Source organism: Oncorhynchus nerka, linkage group LG7, assembly GCF_034236695.1.
Source record: "Oncorhynchus nerka isolate Pitt River linkage group LG7, Oner_Uvic_2.0, whole genome shotgun sequence".
In the NCBI taxonomy this organism is placed as follows: Eukaryota; Metazoa; Chordata; class Actinopteri; order Salmoniformes; family Salmonidae; genus Oncorhynchus; species Oncorhynchus nerka.
Window position 1 is genome coordinate 19352508 of NC_088402.1, and position 21336 is coordinate 19373843.

The 21336-nt window shown below is 45.1% G+C and overlaps 1 protein-coding gene across 2 annotated transcripts in view; it reads right to left on the reverse strand.

Annotated features, from left to right (window-relative positions):
- The window catches only part of LOC115131249 (tubulointerstitial nephritis antigen-like), a 70110-nt gene that overhangs the window by 7791 nt on the left and 40983 nt on the right, over nt 1-21336 (reverse strand). For both annotated transcript variants that reach the window (XM_065020292.1, XM_065020291.1), the window contains exons 7-10: nt 17844-17994; nt 17450-17636; nt 13008-13053; nt 9212-9335 (exon numbers count right to left, since the gene is read on the reverse strand). In XM_065020292.1, coding sequence (XP_064876364.1) covers nt 9212-9335; nt 13008-13053; nt 17450-17636; nt 17844-17994 — 508 coding nt within the window. The remainder of the gene's footprint in view (nt 1-9211; nt 9336-13007; nt 13054-17449; nt 17637-17843; nt 17995-21336) is intronic.

Below are 21336 nucleotides of genomic sequence, written 5' to 3' on the forward strand. Positions count from 1 at the left end.
TAATGCCAACCTTCAATCAACAAGTTTCTTTATAAGTCGAGTCTGGTTCGGACAAGAGTTCAAGGGTCATCATGCTCTGAATAGGCAAATACAAACAGCTGTACACACTGGGGGTCAAGGATTTGGGGCTGTGTGTGTGTGTGCGCGCGCGTGTGTGTGTGGACGTGCATGCACCTACTTGTGGGTGTGGGTGCTTATGTGCGTGTGTGTGTGTATATACAGGCAAAGCCAGAGAGCCAGACAGAAATGGACCACAACGGAGCCCTTATCTCCCTCAGTTAGCATTGTTCCTCCAGGACAATGAGGGATATACCAGTCCTCCCCTCCCCTACCTCTGACCTCCTCCATGGGCCTGATCCTCTCTCTGTCCCGTACAGTTGGGATCAACGCCCCAGACAATGCCTTTTCCACCAGATTGGACCTCTATGTGCTAAACACAAACTTTCCCAGGCCCTTGGCTTAATAGAATGCACTGCAGCGGGATTTCGGCTGTAAAAACAGTGATTGGTGTGATGGTCAGGCTCTACGCACCCTGGCCGTCCTTTCTTTTCCCCAGCCCATCCCTAAATCCATACCCTTGGTGCCCCCGAGCCTCACGTTTGCAGCCCAAACCAGCGAAAGAACCGCAGTGTCAGCGGAGGAGGGGGGAGACTAGCTTCAACCGTCATCATCATCAGTGGAGCATGCTGCTCAGACCAGACACCAGCAGTGTGCCAGGACAGACCAGACACCAGCAGTGTGCTAGGACCCACCAGACATCAGCAGCGTGCCAGGACCCACCAGACACCAGCAGTGTGCCAGGACAGACCAGACACCAGCAGTGTGCCAGGACCCACCAGACACCAGCAGTGTGCCAGGACCCACCAGACACCAGCAGTGTGCCAGGACCCACCAGACACCAGCAGTGTGCCAGGACCCACCAGACACCAGCAGTGTGCCAGGACAGACCAGACACCAGCAGTGTGCCAGGACAGACCAGACACCAGCAGTGTGCCAGGACCCACCAGACACCAGCAGCGTGCCAGGACCCACCAGACACCAGCAGTGTGCCAGGACCCACCAGACACCATCAGCATTCTAGGACCGACCAGACACCAGCAGAGTGCCAGGACAGACCAGACACCAGCAGCGTGCCAGGACCGACCAGACACCAGCAGCGTGCCAGGACCGACCAGACACCAGCAGCGTGCCAGGACCCACCAGACACCAGCAGCGTGCCAGGACCCACCAGACACCAGCAGCGTGCCAGGACCGACCAGACACCAGCAGTGTGCCAGGACCGACCAGACATCAGCAGTGTGCCAGGACCGACCAGACACCAGCAGTGTGCCAGGACCGACCAGACACCAGCAGTGTGCCAGGACCGACCAGACACCAGCAGTGTGCCAGGACCGACCAGACACCAGCAGTGTGCCAGGACCAGGACCAGAGACACCAGCAGTGTGCCAGGACCGACCAGGACCCACCAGACACCAGCAGTGTGCCAGGACCGACCAGACACCAGCAGCGTGCCAGGGACCAGACACCAGACACCAGACACCAGCGTGCCAGGACCGACCAGACACCAGCAGCGTGCCAGGACCGACCAGACACCAGCAGCGTGCCAGGACCGACCAGACACCAGCAGCGTGCCAGACCGACCAGACACCAGCAGTGTGCCAGGACACCAGACACCAGCGTGCCAGGACAGACCAGACACCAGCAGCGTGCCAGGACCGACCAGACACCCAGGACAGACCAGACACCAGACACCAGCGTGCCAGGGACCAGACCAGACACCAGACACCAGCGTGCCAGGACCGACCAGACACCAGCAGCGTGCCAGGAGACCAGACACCAGCAGTGTGCCAGACACCAGCAGCGTGCCAGGACAGACCAGACACCAGCAGTGTGCCAGGACCCACCAGACACCAGCAGCGTGCCAGGACCGACCAGACACCAGCAGCGTGCCAGGACCGACCAGACACCAGCAGCGTGCCAGGACCGACCAGACACCAGCAGTGTGCCAGGACCGACCAGACACCAGCAGCGTGCCAGGACCGACCAGACACCAGACCAGACACCAGCGTGACCAGACACCAGACCCACCAGACACCAGCAGCGTGCCAGGACCCACCAGACACCAGCAGTGTGCCAGGACCCACCAGACACCAGCAGTGTGCCAGGACAGACCACACCACACCAGACCAGTGTGCCAGGACCGACCAGACACCAGCAGTGTGCCAGGACCAGACCAGCACACCAGCAGCGTGCCAGGACAGACCAGACACCAGCAGCGACCAGACACCAGCAGCCAGGACAGACCAGACACCAGCAGTGTGCCAGGACCCACCAGACACCAGCAGTGTGCCAGGACCCACCAGACACCAGCAGTGTGCCAGGACCGACCAGACATCAGCAGTGTGCCAGGACCGACCAGACACCAGCAGCGTACCAGGACCGACCAGACACCAGCAGCGTACCAGGACCGACCAGACACCAGCAGTGTGCCAGGACCCACCAGACACCAGCAGCGTGCCAGGACCCACCAGACACCAGCAGCGTGCCAGGACCCACCAGACACCAGCAGTGTGCCAGGACCCACCAGACACCAGCAGCGTGCCAGGACAGACCAGACACCAGCAGCGTGCCAGGACCGACCAGACACCAGCAGTGTGCCAGGACCCACCAGACACCAGCAGTGTGCCAGGACAGACCAGACACCAGCAGTGTGCCAGGACAGACCAGACACCAGCAGTGTGCCAGGACCGACCAGACACCAGCAGTGTGCCAGGACCGACCAGACACCAGCAGTGTGCCAGGACCGACCAGACACCAGCAGTGTGCCAGGACCGACCAGACACCAGCAGTGTGCCAGGACCGACCAGACACCAGCAGTGTGCCAGGACCGACCAGACACCAGCAGTGTGCCAGGACCGACCAGACACCAGCAGTGTGCCAGGACCGACCAGACACCAGCAGCGTGCCAGGACCGACCAGACACCAGCAGCGTGCCAGGACCGACCAGACACCAGCAGCGTGCCAGGACCCACCAGACACCAGCAGCGTGCCATGACCCACCAGACACCAGCAGGGTGCCAGGACCCACCAGACACCAGCAGCGTGCCAGGACCCACCAGACACCAGCAGCGTGCCAGGACCCACCAGACACCAGCAGCGTGCCAGGACCGACCAGACACCAGCAGCGTGCCAGGACAGACCAGACACCAGCAATGTGCCAGGACAGACCAGACACCAGCAGCGTGCTAGGACAAACCAGACACTAGCAGTGTGCCAGGACAGACCAGACACTAGCAGTGTGCCAAGACAGACCAGACACCAGCAGCGTGCCAGGACAGACCAGACACCAGCAGCGTGCCAGGACAGACCAGACACCAGCAATGTGCCAGGACAGACCAGACACCAGCAGTATGCCAGGACAGACCAGACACTAGCAGTGTGCCAGGACAGACCAGACACCAGCAGTGTGCCAGGACAGACCAGACACTAGCAGCGTGCCAGGACAGACCAGACACCAGCAGTATGCCAGGACAGACCAGACACTAGCTTTGTGCCAGGACAGACCAGACACCAGCAGTATGCCAGGACAGACCAGACACTAGCAGCGTGCCAGGACAGACCAGGCACCAGCAGTATGCCAGGACAGACCAGACACCAGCAGTGTGCCAGGACAGACCAGACACCAGCAGTATGCCAGGACAGACCAGACACTAGCAGTGTGCCAGGACAGACCAGACACCAGCAGTATGCCAGGACAGACCAGACACTAGCAGCGTGCCAGGACAGACCAGACACCAGCAGCGTGCCAGGACAGACCAGACACTAGCAGCGTGCCAGGACAGACCAGACACTAGCAGCGTGCCAGGACAGACCAGACACTAGCAGCGTGCCAGGACAGACCAGACACTAGCAGCGTGCCAGGACAGACCAGACACCAGCAGTATGCCAGGACAGACCAGACACCAGCAGTGTGCCAGGACAGACCAGACACCAGCAGTATGCCAGGACAGACCAGACACTAGCAGTGTGCCAGGACAGACCAGACACTAGCAGCGTGCCAGGACAGACCAGACACCAGCAGTGTGCCAGGACAGACCAGACACCAGCAGTGTGCCAGGACAGACCAGACACCAGCAGTATGCCAGGACAGACCAGACACTAGCAGCGTGCCAGGACAGACCAGACACCAGCAGTATGCCAGGACAGACCAGACACAGCAGCAGTGCCAGGACAGACCAGGAGTATGCCAGACCAGACACCAGCAGTGTGCCAGGACAGACCAGACACTAGCAGCGTGCCAGGACAGACCAGACACTAGCAGCGTGCCAGGACAGACCAGACACTAGCAGCGTGCCAGGACAGACCAGACACTAGCAGTGTGCCAGGACAGACCAGACACCAGCAGTATGCCAGGACAGACCAGACACCAGCAGTGTGCCAGGACAGACCAGACACCAGCAGTATGCCAGGACAGACCAGACACTAGCAGTGTGCCAGGACAGACCAGACACCAGCAGTATGCCAGGACAGACCAGACACCAGCAGTATGCCAGGACAGACCAGACACTAGCAGTATGCCAGGACAGACCAGACACTAGCAGTATGCCAGGACAGACCAGACACTAGCAGTGTGCCAGGACAGACCAGACACCAGCAGTATGCCAGGACAGACCAGACACTAGCAGCGTGCCAGGACAGACCAGACACTAGCAGCGTGCCAGGACTGTGTATATAGTGCACTACTTTTGCGCCGAACCATATAAAGGGAATTTGGTACTATTTGGGACTCAGCCTTATGCAATTGGCATCGATATACCAAGACCCCAGACCAGGGGTTCTTAAACTTTTTCAACCTGGGACTCAAATGAGAAATTCTGTGTTTTCCTGGGACACAAGCTTAGGAAAAATTGCAACTATACGTAAATATTGGTACATTTCATTGCCTTTATGCCTAAAGAAAAATGCAATATAGACAAAAACAAATAACAATGAAATACCCACAAATATATTTTCATGTTTATTTTTTCCCATTAAAAACAGTCTTACATACCTGTCTAGGTTGGAACTGTTGCTGTTAAAATACAATAAATCATTTCATTCTTAACTGGAATAAACAGATTGATCACATCACACAAATAAAAGCACACACACACAGGCTTTTTGATTGTGCAACCCTAAGTAACAGTGCAGATAAAACATTCAGGCCTACTGTACAGCTTACTGTAGAAATTATTATTGATAGAAAGTCTAGGTTGGAACTGGTACTGTTTTAATACATTTTTTTTTAATTCTGAACTGGAATACAGATGTAGACCAGAAAACACACACATACACACAGTCCTAATGAGAGGTGTGTGGCTGGTTGAAGTATACAACAAGCATGTATGTGGTGCCAAACTGGATCAGAACAGGAGACTGCTTCCTGTTGCAGATGAGCGACCCAGAACTGTGAGTGTTTGCCTCAAAAAGCATCTTACTTCAATCAGTTTATTCCAGTTCAGAATACAAATTATTACTTGTATTTTAACAGCAACAGTTCCAACCTAGACTTGTTTTTAACAATCATTTCTACAGTAAAATGTACAGTAGGCCTGATCATTTTTCATCTTCATCTGTACTGTTACTTAGGGTTGCACTCTCAGTAGCTAGTTAGCTTGCTTTGGCTAACGTTAGATATTAGCTGTGTATCGTTACAAGGCCAGGGGATTGTTTGAGTTTCTCTTTCACATCTACTACTATGAGAGATAATACTCCCTTATTTCTGCATATCATCACCTGTTATAAAATGACAACAATGTCTTCTAGTTGACTTACTTTCGAAGCAGTTTCCTGAAGCATTCTGCCCTGTTCTGAAAGAACTCCCTGGGTTTACCGTCATGTTCTGTCTGGATGTTTGGTCAGGACGTATCGTTTTATTAATGTGTTCGTTTGAGACTCATTACTAAGCACTTCCCCACACAAAACACATTGTGGGCGCTCCTCGTTATTTCTCAAAGTTTGTATGAAAGAGACAAAAAGTAATCACTGTATTTGTGTTTCATGACGATTGAGCTCAGTCAGAATTTGCGGCTAGCATGAGTCCATTTCATGATGGGGAATAACAAGGCAGTGCCTTGAACGACAGCGCTGCAGCGTGTGGGTCGTGGAGTGATCATCAACAAAACTTCAGAAAAAAGATCCGGTAAACCGCGAAGCACACCGGCATCTCCCTCTACCTTTACCTTTACCTCTGCCACTCGCGCAGCAGCCAAACTGAGCAGAGAGCGCACTGAACCGAGAGCGCAGTTGCACTTGGTCAAATCAATTCCAGTAATTCATTAAATAATTATACATTTACGTCGCGACCCATGACCCACCATTAACAATTAATGACAAAGTGAAAACATGTTTTTTGAATCTTTTCAAATGTATTGAAAATAATTTACACAAGTACTCACATCCCTCAGTCAATACATGTTAGAATTGGTAAGTCACTAAGAGCTTTGTACACCTCGATTGTACAATATTCGCAAGTTATTATTTAAAAAATCTTCAAGCTCTGTCAAATCATTACTAGATAGCCATTTGCAGGTTATTCCATAGATTTTCAAGCCAATTTAAGTTTAAACTGTAACCTGGCCACTTAGGAACATACAATGTTATCTTGGTAAGTAACTCCAGTGTATATGTGGCCTTCTGTTTTAGGTTATTGTCCTGTTGAATTTGTCTCCCTGTGTCTGTTGGAAAGCAGACAGAACCAGACTGAACCAGGTTTTCCTCAAGGATTCTGCCTGTGCTTAGTTCTATTCTGTTTTTTTAAACCTAAAAAACGCCCTAGTCCTTCCCGAAGACAAGTATACCCATAACATGATGCAGCCTTCACTGAGTGGTACTCAGTGTTGTGTTGTATTTGTATTCAGGACATAAAGTTTTGCAGTTTTACTTTAGTGCCTTGTTGCAAACAGGATGCATGTTTTGGAATATTTTTTTATTCTGTAAAGGCTTCCTTCTTTTTACTCTGTCATTTAGGTTAGTATTGTGGAGTAACTACAATGTTGTTGATCATCCTCAGTTTTCTCTTATCACAGCCATTAAACTCTGTAACTGTTTAAAAGTCACGATACGCCTCAGTGAAATCCCTGAGCGGTTTCCTTCCACTCCCCCAACTAAGTTTGTATTCTATCTTTGTAGTGACTGGGTCTATTGACACCCAAAGTGTAATTAATAACTTAATCATGCTCAAAGGGGTATTCAAGGTTCCCTTGTTTGAGAAGCATTGGAAAACCTCCCTGGGGTTTGTGGTTGAATATGTGTTTGAAATTCACTGCTCAGCTGAGGGACCTTACAGGTAATTACACGTATGTGTGGGGTACAGAGATGAGGAAGCCATTAAAAAACCATGTTAAACACTATTATTGCACACAGAGTGAGTCCATGTAACTTATGTGACTTGTTAAGCACATTTTTACTCCTGAACTTATTTAGACTTCCCATAACAAAGGGGTTAAATACTTACTGACTCAATTGACATTTCAGCTTTTTAGTTTTTATTAATTTGTAAAAATGTCTAAAACATCATTCCACTTTGACCTTATACTCACAGACACACACACACATTATGAAAAGTGAAATGACACATTATCATATTATGAGACCCAAACTGAATCAGAAGAACAGGGCCGGAAGTGGATCCCCCATTACTCAATGGCCGATCAGATAAGGAGCAGATAAACTGCCTCAATGACAGCTCTCAGCAGCTCTGCTTAGAGTTGTTCACGCCAACAACAGCAAACCTTCCAACTCCAGTTTTTATTATGTGGCTTTAACATTATAAATAGGGTTAAGTGCCTTGCTCAAGGGCACATTGACAGATTTTTCACTTTGTAGGCTCAGGTATTCAAACCACTGACCTTCTGGGTTACTGGCCCAATGCTCTAACCGCTAGGCTACCTGCTGCCTTTACAAGGGGAAGGTGTGTTCATAAACCTTATCATTCCTAATCCTAGTCACACATGTTTTCATGTCTAGAATAGACAGCCCAGTCAGACAGTACTCAACGAATACCTGATGACTCAGAGTAGACTAAACAATAGAGTATTTGGCCGGGACGGTGTGTTGGGGGTTGGGATTTAGAGAGGGATGGGGTGTTGGGGGTTGGGATTTAGAGAGGGACGGGTGTTGGGGGTTGGGAGAAAGAGGGATGGGGTGTTGGGGGTTGAGGGTTGGAAGTCAGAGGGGTGGGGTGTTGGAGGTTGAGGGTTGGGAGTCAGAGGGATGGGGTGTTGGAGGTTGAGGGTTGGGAGAGAGAGGGATAGGGGTTGGGAGTTAGAGAGGGATGGAGTGTTGGGGGTTGGGTGTCAGAGAGGGAAGGAGTGTTGGGGGTTGGGAGTCAGAGAGAGATGGGGTGTTGGGGGTTGGGAGTCAGAGAGGGAAGGAATGTTGGGGGTTGGGAGTCAGAGAGGAAAGGGGGTTGGCGGTTGGGAGTCAGAGGGGTTGGGAGTCAGCGATGGGGGCGAGGCAGCAGGAGCTGGAAAGAGGGAAAAGTGATGAATGAAGATGGAGAGAACACTGTCTGTGAGGAAGTGGGTGCTCCTCATAGAAATTGCCCTTTGGCACAGATCTAAGATCAGCTTACCCTCCCCAAAACCTACCCTCACATATATTGACCTCTAAACATCTAAACTGACCCTTCATCATCGTCTAGGGACAACTTCATTCTCCTTCTAGGGAGACAGAAGATTTGGAGTGGGGGTGGGGAGATAGAAAGATTGGGGTGGGGAGATGGGGCAGGAGAGGGGTGGGTAGCTAGGTAATCCAGGTGTGTAGTGTCTGCCAGCCTACATTTTTGTGGTCTCCGTGGTCTGTCTGCGTGACAGAGGACTGAAGCCAAGGTGTGTCTCAGAGACTCAGAGCGACCGACAGACCGACAGAGTGGGAATCTCTTACTCACACTGAACACAACACACCTGTGGTAGTATGCAGGTCTGGGAATGTTGACGGGTTGATGTTTTTTTATTTGATCATTTGGTATATGTAAACAAATACTAGACTTAGATATTGATAATCTAATATAATAAAATATGAATGCATGGATTTATTCCAGAATTTAGAAAGGTTAACACTGAATCCATGAGATCAAAAGTAATACATGAATTTTCCTATAAGTGCTGCCTCTAACATACTGTACAATGGATAAAAGCTCTATCAGATGGGAGATGATTGACAGCCTTACCCTGTGATTCTGACGGAGTGTGTGTTGTGTTTGCGGTAGTGTGGTGGTTTGGTGAAGCTGACGTCTGTGTGTTTGTAGATTCCACTCTTATAGACGAAGAAGTCCTCATGGACCTCCAGGATGGCTGCAGGATACACAGGGGGAAAAACACTATCAATGGACTGGATACACAAGAATAAAAACACATTATCGATGGACTGGATACACAAGAATAAAAACACATTATCGATGGACTGGATACACAAGAATAAAAACACATTATCAATGGACTGGATACACAAGAATAAAAACACATTATCGATGGACTGGATACACAAGAATAAAAACACATTATCAATGGACTGGATACACAAGAATAAAAACACATTATCAATGGACTAGATACACAAGAATAAAAACACATTATCAATGGACTGGATACACACGAATAAAAACACATTATCAATGGACTGGATACACAAGAATAAAAACAGATTATAGATTGACTTGACACACAGATACACACACTTTACAGCCAAACCAAACCAATCTATAGCTTTGCAGGTGGTTATAAAAGGACCAACCAAAGGCAGTGTCATGCCTCAATATTGTTGAAAAACATAGATAGAATCAACTTGACCATTAATCCTAGTCAGGTAGGGCCTAATTCAGACTTGAGATAAGGAGACTCAACATGTACTTAAGTAAAACATGTTAAGTCTACTTATATCAAGTCTGAATAGGGCCCATAAAGCATAGCTGTAGTTTGAAGGTAACCAATTTAGACTCCAACTTTGTACACCAGGCATATCGTTTCTATGCTTGACTGATAGCAAAGAGAGTTCAGCCATATAAGTTCCTTCTTGCACTAAACTGAAATTAATACACCACGAGGAAAAAACAAACTCAAAAGCTAATTCAATTTCCTAATTTCTTTCCTTTTTCCGAGCACGGTTTCCCATTTCCCCCTGAGAAGAAAACATCCAAAAATCAGAGTGCAGCTGTGGTGTTGGGCCACTTTGAACCGGTGCATTATAAACTCTGAACTCCCTGTGACTTTCTCATTAGTAACCCACCTGGGATAAACAATCTGGAACGCTCACTGAGTCATTTCCACATTAGGAAGGACTACCTGTTCTTACTGGGCTACCGTTCTCTTTGTCTTCTACGGACAAACAAGGACACACACTGCTCTCTGGCAAAGGTAACGACAGAAATTCAAGGGAGAAGAAAAGAGGAAAACGTGACAAAAGGCCAATGTTTCAGTCCTGCTGTTTGGAACAATACAACAAGGCTGGCACAGGCTCACAGACTATCTCTGCACAACCACACGTACACACACACAAATATATGTTTTATTTGATTTAACCTTTATTTATAAAGGTTTTTCTCATTGAGATGAAACAAAACAACACAATATTGGAAAAAACTATAAACACACATACAGTACAACAATGACATATTACGTAAAGAAACACAAATGTCATAACTAAAAACAGCTGTCCTAAAGACAATTATACTGTTCTATGATATTTACATCAACCAAGTGTAAAAAAAAATCCACCAACGTGACTAGATCATACAATTTAAAATGTTCAGGAGAGAATTCCAGGACCACGGCGCTGAGTATCTAAAACTATTTCTGCCATGACCTGTTCTAATTCTTGGTACTGTTAAAAGCAAATGAGAATGGGACCGTAAATTATATTTATTTACTGACCTGATTAAAAAAGAACAGAGATAGTGGCATTTTACCCAATATGGCCTTATAAATCAGTGTATACCAGTGTTTAAGCCTATGCAAGGTCAATGACAACCAGCCAACGGTGCTGTAGAGATCACAACCTGAGGGCCACATGATATACTGAATCAAGTGCTCTCGGGGTGGTAGTTGAGGCCTGCATATATATATAACATCACTAAAATCTAAAGCCGCCAGTAATGTACATCGTACCAGCTCCTTCCTGGCCTCCAGAGAAAAACAAGACTTATGCCGATAGTAAAAACCTATTCTCAGCTTGAGCTCTCCATATGAACAGTGAAGCTCAGCTTGTCATCCACCCACACTCCCAAATATTTGTACACTTTGACTTGCTCTATAGTATGTCCATCCAATATAGCAATGAACAGATTAGTAACATGCCTGGCATTTGAAAATACCACGTGTTTTGTTTTACCTGAATTCAGAACCAGCATCAAATGATACAGATTTCTGTTTTATGTTGTTAAATGATCTTGGGCATTTTCAAAAGATAAAGATAAACTACTACCACTTGAATAAAGAACAGCATCATCTGCATAAAAATTAACATCCGCTGTTTTAATATGATCCCCAATGTTGTTGATTTACAAAATGAACAACAGTGGGCCCAAAATAAAACCTTGCGGAACACCTGAGCACAAGGTAATTGAAAGGTAATTTTTAAACCAATCTAGAGCATGACCAACAATTCCACAACATTTTAACCTTTGCACTAACACAGCATGGTCCACGGTGTCAAATGGCCTTCGACAAATCAATAAAGACAGACGTACAATGTAACTTCTTGTCAAGAGCCCAGTGGATGTCATTTAAAACATTCAATGTTGCTGAAACAGTGCTGTGGCCAGACCTAAAAACCTGATTGCATTCCATTTAAGATGTTGTTTCTTGGAGGTAGGCCTTCAGCTGCCTACTAACAAAGGACTCCAGTACCTTAGACAGTACAGACAATTTTGATATGGGTCGATAGTTGTCAAGTAGTGATGGATCTTCACCTTCCAGGTGAGGCAGTACAAAAGCAGATTTCCATAACTTCAGGGAGCTCCTTAACGTCAAATGTGAGGTAAAAAAAAACATGTTAAGAGGGCCTTCCAGGTGCGCAGTGTTTAAGGGCGCTGTACTGCAGTGCCAGCTGTGCCACCAGAGACTCGCGCCCAGGCTCTGTCGTAACCGGCCGCGACCGGGAGGTCCGTGGGGCAACGCACAATTGGCCTAGTGTCGTCCGGGTTAGGGAGGGTTTGGCCGGTAGGGAAATCCTTGTCTCATCGCGCACCAGCGACTCCTGTGGTTGGCCGGGCACAGTGCGCGCTAACCAAGGTTGCCAGGTGCACGGTGTTTCCTCCGACACATTGGTGCGGCTGGCTTCCGGGTTGGATGGCGCTGTGTTAAGAAGCAGTGCGGCTTGGTTGGGTTGTGTATCGGAGGACGCATGACTTTCAACCTTTGTCTCTCCCGAGCCTGTACGGGAGTTGTAGCGACGAGACAAGATAGTAGCTACTAAACAATTGGATACCACGAAATTGGGAAGAAAAAGGGGTAAAAAAACAAAACAAAAAAACAAACAAACAAAAAAAACATGTTAAGGGGGAGCAATGATGTTTGCAGCTAGGTGTAGGAGGCGGAGGTCTAGATCATCAGATCGTCTAGATCTTTCTATCAATTTCTTTCAGGGCTTTTATACCTTTAACCTTTTCAAATAAATTGCCTGCATCTAGAAAATTATAATTTAAGGCTTCCAGAATAGAGGTTCTCTCAGCTACAATCTGTGTGTCTACCAACAATTGTTTGTGTATCTTTTTTGCACTCCAAAGCTTTCAATAGCCAAAATTTGGAGGGATCATTTAAATGATTTAAATTATTTAAGTGATCCAAAGTAGATTCAAGGCTTTGTTGCCCTTCTGAATTCATTCCTAAAACCAAGAGATTGCTCTGAACGCTACAGCAAACACACATGGTTCCAGTAGCTCATTATTTTATAGCTGCTAATGGCAATAACACACACACACACACACACACACACACACACACACACAGTCATCTTCTAAATCATCCTACCTTGCACTGGGCCGTTATCCATAATCTCCTTCATGATCTCCTTCTCCTGTGAAGAAACAAAATGTATAGAACTGTGATTAGATGAAAGGAAAGAGATGGACAGAACTGTGATTAGATGAAAGGAAAGAGATGGACTGAACTGTGATTAGATGAAAGGAAAGAGATGGACTGAACTGTGATTAGATGAAAGGAAAGAGATGGACTGAACTATGATTAGATGAAAGGAAAGAGATGGACTGAACTGTGATTAGATGAAAGGAAAGAGATGGACAGAACTGTGATTAGATGAAAGGAAAGAGATGGACAGAACTGTGATTAGATGAAAGGAAAGAGATGGACTGAACTGTGATTAGATGAAAGGAAAGAGATGGACTGAACTGTGATTAGATGAAAGGAAAGAGATGGACAGAACTGTGATTAGATGAAAGGAAAGAGATGGACAGAACTGTGATTAGATGAAAGGAAAGAGATGGACAGAACTGTGATTAGATGAAAGGAAAGAGATGGACTGAACTGTGATTAGATGAAAGGAAAGAGATGGACAGAACTGTGATTAGATGAAAGGAAAGAGATGGACAGAACTGTGATTAGATGAAAGGAAAGAGATGGACAGATATGTAATTAAATAAAAGGACAGAGAAAGTGGAGGGGATAGCAACATAAATTGTTTGACCATGTAGAACAGCTCCACATCTCTAGATGCATGGCTTGGTGACTTGAGAGGTCTGTACAACCCTGTGTGGATGAACCAGTGAGAGCTGGTCAAACTTTTAGCTTTTTGCCATTCTCAGTGCAGGTGGTCCATAAAGCCCTGAAATCCTTAGATCAGAGAAATCCTGCAGGTCCTGATCTTTTGGATCCCTGCTTTTTAAATCTGGCAGATGATTTCATAGCTAAACCACTTACATCTCTGTTCAATCTAACCCTGGAATGTAATGAAATTCCAAAGATCTGGAAATCAGCATTTGTCCTACCACTTTTAAAAGGGGGAGATCCAACTCTTATAAATAATTATAGGCCAATCTCAAAACTGTCACCCCTGATGAAAATACTTGGAACCCTTGTAAGTGAACAGATAAAATAGTTTTTATTTACTAACTCTATTTTATCAATGTACCAATCGGGCTTCAGGAAGAAGCATAGCACAATTACAGCAGACATGAAGGTTGTAAATTATATCACTGAAGCCATTGACAGAAGACAGCACTGTGTCTCACTTTTTATTGATCTCTCTAAGGCTTTTGATACAGCTGATCATGCTATACTAAGGCAGAGATTGTTGAGTGTAGGTCTTTCGGAGCATGCAGTTGCATGGTTTGCTAACTATCTGTCTGATAGAACTCAGTGCACTCAATTTGATGGGCTTATGTCTGTTAAATTGTCTGTCTTGAATGGTGTGCCCCAAGGCTCTGTACTTGGTCCTCTCTTATTCACTATTTATATAAATGATTTAGACAAAAATGTCCAAAATGCACAACTTCATTTTTATGCTGATGATACTGTTATTTACTGTTGTGCCTCGTCTCTCACAAAAGCTTTCCAGAACATGCAAACTGCTATTTATACTATTCAACATACCTTGTGTCAATTGAAGCTTATCCTCAATACTGACAAAACTAAACTAATGGTGTTTTCTAATGCAAGAAATAGACCTCTGAACCGTTCACCTATTACTACCTGTCAGGGCAAGGGGATTGAGGTTGTAACCTCATATAAATATCTTGGAATTTTAATTGATGATGGCCTTGATGGCTGAAATTGGGATTTTATTTTAGGAATGAGGCCTGTTTGTATTTTGATGCCAGAAGGAGGCTAGTATCAGCTACATTTATGCCTTTACTAGACTATGGGGATATTTTATATATGAATGATTCCGCTCAGTGTTTGAGATCAATTGACACTCTTTACCATGGCACTTTGAGATTTATTTTAAACTGCAAAACCTTTACCCACCACTGCACTTTGTATACCAGGGTTGGCTGGCCTTCTCTCGTCACTCGTAGGCTCAGGCACTGGTATACTTTTATTTACAAAGCCATTTTGCGTTTACTACCTTTTTATTTGTGCATTTCTATTGTTCAGAAATGTGGTGGGTACTCTCTTCGTTCACTGGACTTTATCCTGCTAACTGTTCCAAATGTCCGAACTGAATTTGGTAAAAGGGCTTTTAGGTACTCTGCGCCATCGTCTTGGAACGCCTTACAAAATACTTTTAAACTGGAAGAACTTGTCCCAATTGGTGTTTTTAAATCACTGATGAAGGATTTTGAGGCTGATTCCCTGACCTCTCAATGTTTTTAATTTGCTGTTTTATACTCTTGTATATTCAATGGTTTTTACTAGATTACTTGTAGTTTTTCATTTTGTCTGTCTGTAATTTTTTTGTAATGACTTGGTGCTGCCTATCTTGGCCAGGACGCTCTTGAAAAAGAGATTTTAATCTCATTGAGCCCTTCCTGGTTAAATAAAGGTTAAATAAAAAAATTAAAAGAGGAAGATAAACATGCTGTAATGATTTCCAACATTAAGCATCATTTAGAATGCTTGATAATAAGAGGTAATAAAGCCTACGCTGTAACTCGGTGGGTATACTTTGATTAGGATATGAAACAAGTGGATGCATGTGGATTCTGTTACTGCTCATGGCCTCTGGAAATAGTTAGGCGGAGTCCCAAATGGCCCCCTAAATAGGGCACTAGTTTGATTAGGGCTCTGGTCAAAAGTAGTGTACTTTGTAGAGAATAGGGTGCCATTTGGGACACCACCTTAATGTAATAGCTACAGGCTTTCCAGTTGATCTACTGTAGCTTACTTCAGAGAAGGAGTTATAACATTCTCTACTGCTACCCCTTCTTGTGTCTTAGATCAGGGTTTCCCAAACTCGGTCCTGGGACCCCTCCTGGGTACACGTTTTGTTTCTTCCCTAGCTCTAGACAGCTGATTCAAATAATCAAAGCTTGATGACTAGTTGGTCATTTGAATCAGTAGTGTAGTGCTAGGACAAAAACCAAAACATGCACCCAGGGGGGGCCCCAGGACCAAGTTTGGGAAACCCTAGCTGTGTTCAAATACTCATACTAACTGTACTATTTGTGATGTGAATTGAGTATATAGTATGCTTATTGGTCATAGTATGGATATAGTTAGTATACCAAAAGTTCCAGAATGACGTACTAAATTTGTCAAAATTCGATGTATGCAAGCAGTGGACAATATTCCTGTGCTTTTAGGGCACATACTGCAATTCTTCCGAAAATGGGCGTGGCTTCATAACTTTTCAGATTTGATGAAAATTGCGGAAAATATGCAGCCAAAGTCCGACGAGAGCGGATACAAATTCATTGCTTTAACTAATTATGACAAATGTTAAGAAAATGTTGAAAATGTAATAAAGTAATGCCTTTTCAAATAAGTTACACGTTATGTTGGCTAAAAGTTTGTTAGCTACGCTATCCTTACAAACCGCATAGCATTACAGCAGTATGTACCGGTATGTTAGCTAGTTACCTCACGTTAGTTGGCTACTAATACATTGAACTTGCCAGGCAGTATTTTTTCAGTCTCCTGAGGGGGAATAGGCTGTCTGTGCAAAGCTGTCATCAAGGCAAAGGGTGCCTACTTTGACGAATCTCAAATATAAAATATATTTAGATTTAACACTTTTTTGGTTACTACATGATTCCATAGGTGTTATTTCACAGTGTTGATCTCTTCACTATTATTCTACAATGTAGAAAATAGTCCAAATAAAGAAACACTTCTGACTGGGACTGTATGTCAGGCTGGGATTCACCGTGTCAAAAGGTCTTTCCCCAGGTGCACGAACAATGAGGATAGTTACTGCGACTTGGATGAGAACCTATGGCCAAATGCTCAAGACCGGTTTGATGCAAACTAGTGCCGGCTAAACATAAATGTTTCTTTCATTTCTTTTATTTGATTACATTGTGAAAGATGTCTTCAGTTATCAAACCTTTGATCACACATAGGATAGAAATTATGGACATTTTATGATCAGTACATTTTAATGGGGGTAGTGCAAGTGTATTGCCTAATGTGAAAACAGTGTAATGTACTGTAATTGTCAGTACGGTAGCATACTACATTTTAAAACATGTATCTAAAAATGATTGCTATTGGATTGACTGGTTGTTAAAATTAGTAAATTGAGAGCACATCATTATGTTGGGTTTTGATGATTAAATCAATGTACTCATTATATTTCACAGCAAAGTTATATTTTGGATCAATGATTGTGTGGTGAAAAATGTCTACAAACAAAATGAATGCACAATGAAAGGTTTTGAATGTAAGACTGGCTGCGTTACAATTGTTACCAGTTTGGAGTTTTGTACGAAGAGTTTTTAAAATGCACCACCTACTTGGGAAAATAGTACCAAAGTGATAAAAAACGGTATGTGTGTGTGTGTGTGTGTACATACGTTTGATGAGAGCCTGTAGGGAGGTGTAGACTGGTAGATGTCATTGTGGTAGGTGTGTGTGCTGGGGCAGCGTGCAGTAGCCTGTCTCTTTCCACGGCCCACAGAGCGACTCTGCATCATACAGCGGCCCACCTCTGCTGGTGTCTGCTGGGGAGCAGAGAACGGGTAGCACTCCTCTGTCACCACACTGACAGAAAGACAGAAAGATAGAGATAGATGGTGAGTAGAGAGAGATGGAGAGTAGAGAGCGATGGAGAGGAGAGAGATGGAGAGTAGAGAGAGAGAGTAAAGAGAATCATCAATTTACAGCTAAAGAACCAAAAATTCACTCTTCATTTGATCATTTAAAAAGCTCCTAATATTGTGCCTGGTGTTGCAATAAAATATGTCCTACCCTATGCGCCTCATGTACCACCAGGCTCCGTCGATACGGCCTCCAGCACAGCCCCCTTGGTTGCGTGTATCACAGGAAATTAGGTTCTGGGGCGACAGTTGAGGGGTCATGTGACCCATCGACTGGATGGAGATTCGATCAGATGCCACCGCTGAGTGAGGGAAAGAGAGATGGAGGGATAGAGAGATGGAGGGAAAGAGAGATGGAGGGAAAGAGAGATGGAGAGAAAGAGAGATGGAGGGAAAGGGAGATTGAGGGAAAGAGAGATGGAGGGAAAGAGAGATGGAGAGAAATAGAGATGGAGAGAGATGGAGGGAAATAGAGATGGAGAGAGATGGAGGGAAAGAGACATGGAGGGAAAGAGACATGGAGGGAAAGAGACATGGAGGGAAAGAGACATGGAGGGAAAGAGACATGGAGGGAAAGAGAGATGGAGGGAAAGAGAGATGGAGGGAAAGAGATGGAGGGAAAGAGAGATGGAGGGAAAGAGAGATGGAGGGAAAGAGATGGAGGGAAAGAGACATGGAGGGAAAGAGATGGAGGGAAAGAGACATGGAGGGAAAGAGACATGGAGGGAAAGAGACATGGAGGGAAATAGAGATGGAGGGAAATAGAGATGGAGGGAAAGAGAGATGGAGGGAAAGATACATGGAGGGAAAGAGACATGGAGGGAAATAGAGATGGAGGGAAAGAGAGTTGGAGGGAAATAGAGATGGAGGGAAAGAGACATGGAGGGAAAGAGACATGGAGGGAAAGAGAGATGGAGGGAAAGAGAGATGGAGGGAAAGAGACATGGAGAGACGGTGCGAAAGAGAGAGAGTGAACTTCTGGGAAATGTTCTAAGAGATGTTAAAGAAATGATAAAGGGACGTTCTGGTATGTAAATGATTAGGGGACGTTCTGGTATGTAAATGATTAGGGGACGTTCTGGTATGTAAATGATTAAGGGACGTTCTGGTATGTAAATGATTAGGGGACGTTCTGGTATGTAAATGATTAAGGGACGTTCTGGTATGTAAATGATTAGGGGACGTTCTGGTATGTAAATGATAAGGGGACGTTCTGGTATGTAAATGATAAAGGGACGTTCTGGTATGTAAATGATTAGGGGACGTTCTGGTATGTAAATATAAGGGGACGTTCTGGTATGTAAATGATAAGGGGACATTCTGGTATGTAAATGATTAGGGGACATTATGGTATGTAAATGATAAGGGGATGTTCTGGTACTTAAATGATAACGGGACGTTCTGGTACTTAAATGATTAGGGGACATTCTGGTATGTAAATGATAAGGGGACGTTCTGGTATTTAAATGATAAGGGGACGTTCTGGTATGTAAATGATAAGGGGATGTTCTGGTACTTAAATGATAACGGGGCGTTCTGGTACTTAAATGATTAGGGGACATTCTGGTATGTAAATGATAAGGGGACGTTCTGGTATGTAAATGATAAGGGGACGTTCTGGTATGTAAATGATTAGGGGACGTTCTGGTACTTAAATGATTAGGGGACATTCTGGTATGTAAATGATAAGGGGACGTTCTGGTATGTAAATGATAAGGGGACGTTCTGGTATGTAAATGATAAGGGGACGTTCTGGTATGTAAATATAAGGGGACGTTCTGGTATGTAAATGATTAGGGGACATTATGGTATGTAAATGATAAGGGGACGTTCTGGTACTTAAATGATTAGGGGACATTATGGTATGTAAATGATAAGGGGACATTATGGTATGTAAATGATAAGGGGACGTTCTGGTATGTAAATTATAAGGGGACGTTCTGGTATGTAAATGATTAGGGGACGTTCTGGTATGTAAATGATAAGGGGACGTTCTGGTATGTAAATGATAAGGGGACGTTCTGGTACTTAAATGATAACGGGGCGTTCTGGTACTTAAATGATTAGGGGACATTCTGGTATGTAAATGATAAGGGGACGTTCTGGTATGTAAATGACAAGGGGGCGTTCTGGTATGTAAATGATAAGGGGACGTTCTGGTATGTAAATGATAAGGGGACGGTGTGGTATGTAAATGATTAGGGGACATTATGGTATGTAAATGATAAGGGGACGTTCTGGTACGTAAATGATTAGGGGACGTTCTGGTATGTAAATGATAAGGGGGCGTTCTGGTATGTAAATGATAAGGGGACGTTCTGGTATGTAAATGATAAGGGGGCGTTCTGGTATGTAAATGATAAGGGGACGTTCTGGTATGTAAATGATAAGGGGACGTTCTGGTATGTAAATGATAAGGGGACGGTGTGGTATGTAAATGATAAAGGGACGTTCTGGTATGTAAATGATAAGGGGACGTTCTGGTACGTAAATGATAAGGGGACGTTCTGGTACGTAAATGATAAGGGGACGTTCTGGTACGTAAATGATAAGGGGACGTTCTGGTACGTAAATGATAAGGGGACGTTCTGGTACGTAAATGATTAGGGGACGTTCTGGTACTTAAATGATTAGGGGGCGTTCTGGTATGTAAATGATTAGGGGACATTCTGGTATGTAAATGATAAGGGGACGTTCTGGTATGTAAATGATAAGGGGACGTTCTGGTATGTAAATGATTAGGGGACGGTCTGGTATGTAAATGATAAAGGGACGTTCTGGTATGTAAATGATAAGGGGACGTTCTGGTATGTAAATGATAAAGGGACGTTCTGGTATGTAAATGATAAGGGGACGTTCTGGTATGTAAATGATAAAGGGACGTTCTGGTATGTAAATGATTAGGGGACGTTCTGGTATGTAAATATAAGGGGACGTTCTGGTATGTAAATGATTAGGGGACGTTCTGGTACTTAAATGATTAGGGGACATTATGGTATGTAAATGATAAGGGGACGTTCTGGTACTTAAATGATTAGGGGACATTATGGTATGTAAATGATAAGGGGACGTTCTGGTATGTAAATGATTAGGGGACGTTCTGGTACTTAAATGATTAGGGGACATTATGGTATGTAAATGATTAGGGGATGTTCTGGTACTTAAATGATAACGGGGCGTTCTGGTACTTAAATGATTAGGGGACATTCTGGTATGTAAATGATAAGGGGACGTTCTGGTATGTAAATGATAGGGGGACGTTCTGGTACTTAAATGATTAGGGGACATTCTGGTATGTAAATGATAAGGGGACGTTCTGGTACTTAAATGACAAGGGGGCGTTCTGGTATTTAAATGATAAGGGGACGTTCTGGTATGTAAATGATAAGGGGACGTTCTGGTATGTAAATGATAAGGGGACGGTCTGGTATGTAAATGATAAAGGGACGTTCTGGTATGTAAATGATTAGGGGACGTTCTGGTATGTAAATGATTAGGGGACGTTCTGGTATGTAAATGATAAGGGGGCGTTCTGGTATTTAAATGATAAGGGGGCGTTCTCTGGTACTTAAATGATTAGGGGGCGTTCTGGTATTTAAATGATAAGGGGACGTTCTGGTATGTAAATGATAAGGGGACGTTCT